A 3,141-nucleotide genomic window follows, 5' to 3' on the forward strand; every position below is an offset into this window, starting at 1 on the left:
ACACATTTGGAGACAAATCATCGTTTTACAGTCAATTATTTACATAATTTTGATGATCTCCCAACCGTATCTGATTTGATTTAGTTTAAATATGTGAAAGTTTGATTTTGTTATGTCATATATATCAGGTGAGGATGAGTTTTGTTGTTATGCACCAAGTAGTATTATATATTTCTTAAAGAGAAACAATAATGTTTATTACTATTATTTAATAAAATAATGCGTTAATGGATATGGATGATAAGAAAATGACTGGTAATTAATTGACCGAGAGAATCAAGTTGAGGGGGCACATGCACATCATAAAGAAGCATTGCTTGCATGTATAAATACGCAATAATAAGCAGTCCAACCCACACACAAATCAGTGAATAGAATTTACTTAATAATTAACACTCCCTGTTACCTGCTAAGTAGTAATTAATTATTTGAATGTATTGGGGAGGGAACATGGGAATGGGATGGGGTGTTATGATAGAAGAGGAAGTTGGAGGAGGAGGATGGAGGAAGGGTCCTTGGACTGCTGAGGAAGATAGATTGCTCATTGAATATGTCAAGATTCATGGCGAAGGTCGATGGAACTCTGTTGCTAGGCTTGCAGGTACGCACACATACACAATAAACGGAAATATTTAATAACAAAAAATATTAGCTAAAAACAGTTTAAATTTGTTTTATTTATTATTTATTAATTATTATTATAAATTAATAAATATTAAATAAGATAAATTTAAGTTGTTTGCCGTGAATTTTTATCGCCTTCCTAACATGATGGTATTACAAAATACTTTTTAGTTCAAGTATATATTCCGAATTAAAGTTTATATTAATAATCGTTTGATTTGTGATGATAGGACTGAAGAGGAATGGAAAGAGTTGCAGGCTGAGATGGGTGAATTACCTGAGACCAGACCTCAAGAGGGGTCAGATAACACCACAAGAAGAAAGCATCATTCTTGAACTCCATGCTAGATGGGGAAACAGGTATATATATATATATATATACATATATAATCATTTCAATTCTTCATCCCACTCTCTTCTCAAACTTTTTTCTTTTATTTTAATTTTTACTGATATGACAATACGTTGTTATGAAATTGATGTTTAGGTGGTCGACAATTGCGAGAAGCTTGCCGGGAAGAACGGACAACGAGATCAAGAACTATTGGAGAACTCATTTCAAGAAAAAGGTTAAGAATCCATCTGACGCCGCCGAGAAGGCGAAAAACCGCCTCTTAAGGCGGCAGCAATTTCAGCAGCAGCAACAATTGAAGCAGCAGCAGCAGCAAATTCAACAACAGCAACAACAAGTTCAATTCAACTTGGACATGAAGGGGATCATGATGATGAACTTGCTTGAGATGGAAAATCATAATAATGACCATAGAAGAGTCCCTTCAATTTCTCATCAACAAGAGCCACAAGACATGTACCAACAACAAAGCTCAACAGAAGAAGAGCATGGATACTTCTACCACCCCATGTTCATCAATAACATTAATGGCAATAATAATGATAACTACTCACCAGCTGCAACAGAATCATCAAGTGAGGAAATCTTGTGGGATGGACTTTGGAACTTGGATGATGTTCTTGGCAATTTCACTGCAGCCAGTGCTACGAGCAAGCCAACAACTTTAGTTGCTCCATTTTGCTAAAACAATAAATGTTTCTTGTATTTATTTTACATTAAATATCGTGTCAATTCGCTTATTATCTACTGTTCTATTATTTTAAACAGTAGATGATAAAAAAAGTTTGCACGATATAATATGTAAAATAAATACATTTAACATTTTAATTTCCTTGGTCATTTGAATTAGGAGAAGCTACGCTAAGAAGCTTAGTTAGTAGAAGCATATAGTACTCCAAAATTTGGGTCATCATGGCCTTTGTGATAAGGCTCCAAAATCTAGGAGCTATTGGAGTTTAGGATTAATTCATGCATTAAGGTGTGGAACTTTATTTAGTAATATACTAAGTGATATATGATCTCATCATCAAGGCTAGGCAAGTTATGTGTAATCTGTCAATAAAAGAGTGTTATCAATTTTGCTTATATAAAGTTTAAATGAAAGTTTAATTGCCTTATATGAATTATTATTGCTTCTTTGTGAATTAAACATACACAGCTACTTCTATTGCACATAGAAAAATATACATAACATGCTTACACTACTTCAATGTAATTTTTGCTCAAGTAAAGTGGAATTAAAGGTAGAAGCTTATTATAACTAAAAGTTAAACTATGGAACTCCATAAAGAACCTAAAGGAAACTAATTAAAATGCCCTTTTGCGTCATTTAGATGGGAAATTAAAATTATAAGCATACATAATAAGCCAAAGGATGCCATTATTATTGTTTGAAGAAAAAATAGAAAATCTTTTCTAAGCGCACCGTGTTGGCATATACGTGTCACTACTTTATTTGATTGTTAAAAATTTAGTATTCATCATAAGCAATTCTTTAAGTGTTGAGGAGTCTAGAATCATATCTTATCTTTATATCTTATATTATTATGAAACGAGTATCTCCTTTCAAACTTAAGTTTATTGGAAAATATATAAAAATGGTTTTGTCAAGAAGCATTAGATTATTAAATTATAATTTAAGGACACTTTTCGTGCTACTGCTATTACAACTCAATATTGAGTTCGATCTTTATGGCATCTTTGTCATCATATTCTTTTGCTTTGTTTAAGCAGCACATACATATTGTTAATAAAAAATGCTGCTGTCTTTTTTATTTCATTTGTTTTTATTTTTTTTCATTTAATTTCTTCCAACTGAATAAATTTGGATTAGGTTTTAGACAATAGCTAGAACTGGATTCTTCAAATCTCACATATTATCATCATAGAAGTATCATTTTTTTAATTAATTATCTTCAAATTATCTTAGCCTTTTACTTGTTGATTATATATATATATATATATCGATAGAAATTAAATTAAATAAATTCTGAGGTATTCTAATATAGCCAGTATCTAGAATTTCTTTTAAATAAATAAAATAAATGTTTTTATTTACGGATAAGACACGTTACAAAATCTACTATCGCATTTGCATACGTGTTATGACACGTATTTTATTTCGTTTACAGTATAAACGAGATATAAGTATTTTTATTTCGTTT

General features: G+C 31.0%; 1 protein-coding gene across 1 annotated transcript; it reads left to right on the forward strand.

Annotated features, from left to right (window-relative positions):
• The first annotated feature begins 242 nt into the window (after positions 1-242).
• Positions 243-2,094, forward strand: MYB305 (myb domain protein 305). Its single transcript, XM_016321894.3, has 3 exons — positions 243-601; positions 855-984; positions 1,112-2,094. The coding sequence occupies exons 1-3, from the start codon at positions 433-435 to the stop codon at positions 1,659-1,661; spliced, it is 849 nt and encodes a 282-aa protein (XP_016177380.1). The 5' UTR covers positions 243-432; the 3' UTR covers positions 1,662-2,094.
• The last annotated feature ends 1,047 nt before the right edge of the window (positions 2,095-3,141 follow it).

Source organism: Arachis ipaensis, chromosome B9 (genome assembly GCF_059453495.1).
Source record: "Arachis ipaensis isolate K30076 ecotype BB chromosome B9, ASM5945349v1, whole genome shotgun sequence".
NCBI lineage: Eukaryota > Viridiplantae > Streptophyta > Magnoliopsida > Fabales > Fabaceae > Arachis > Arachis ipaensis.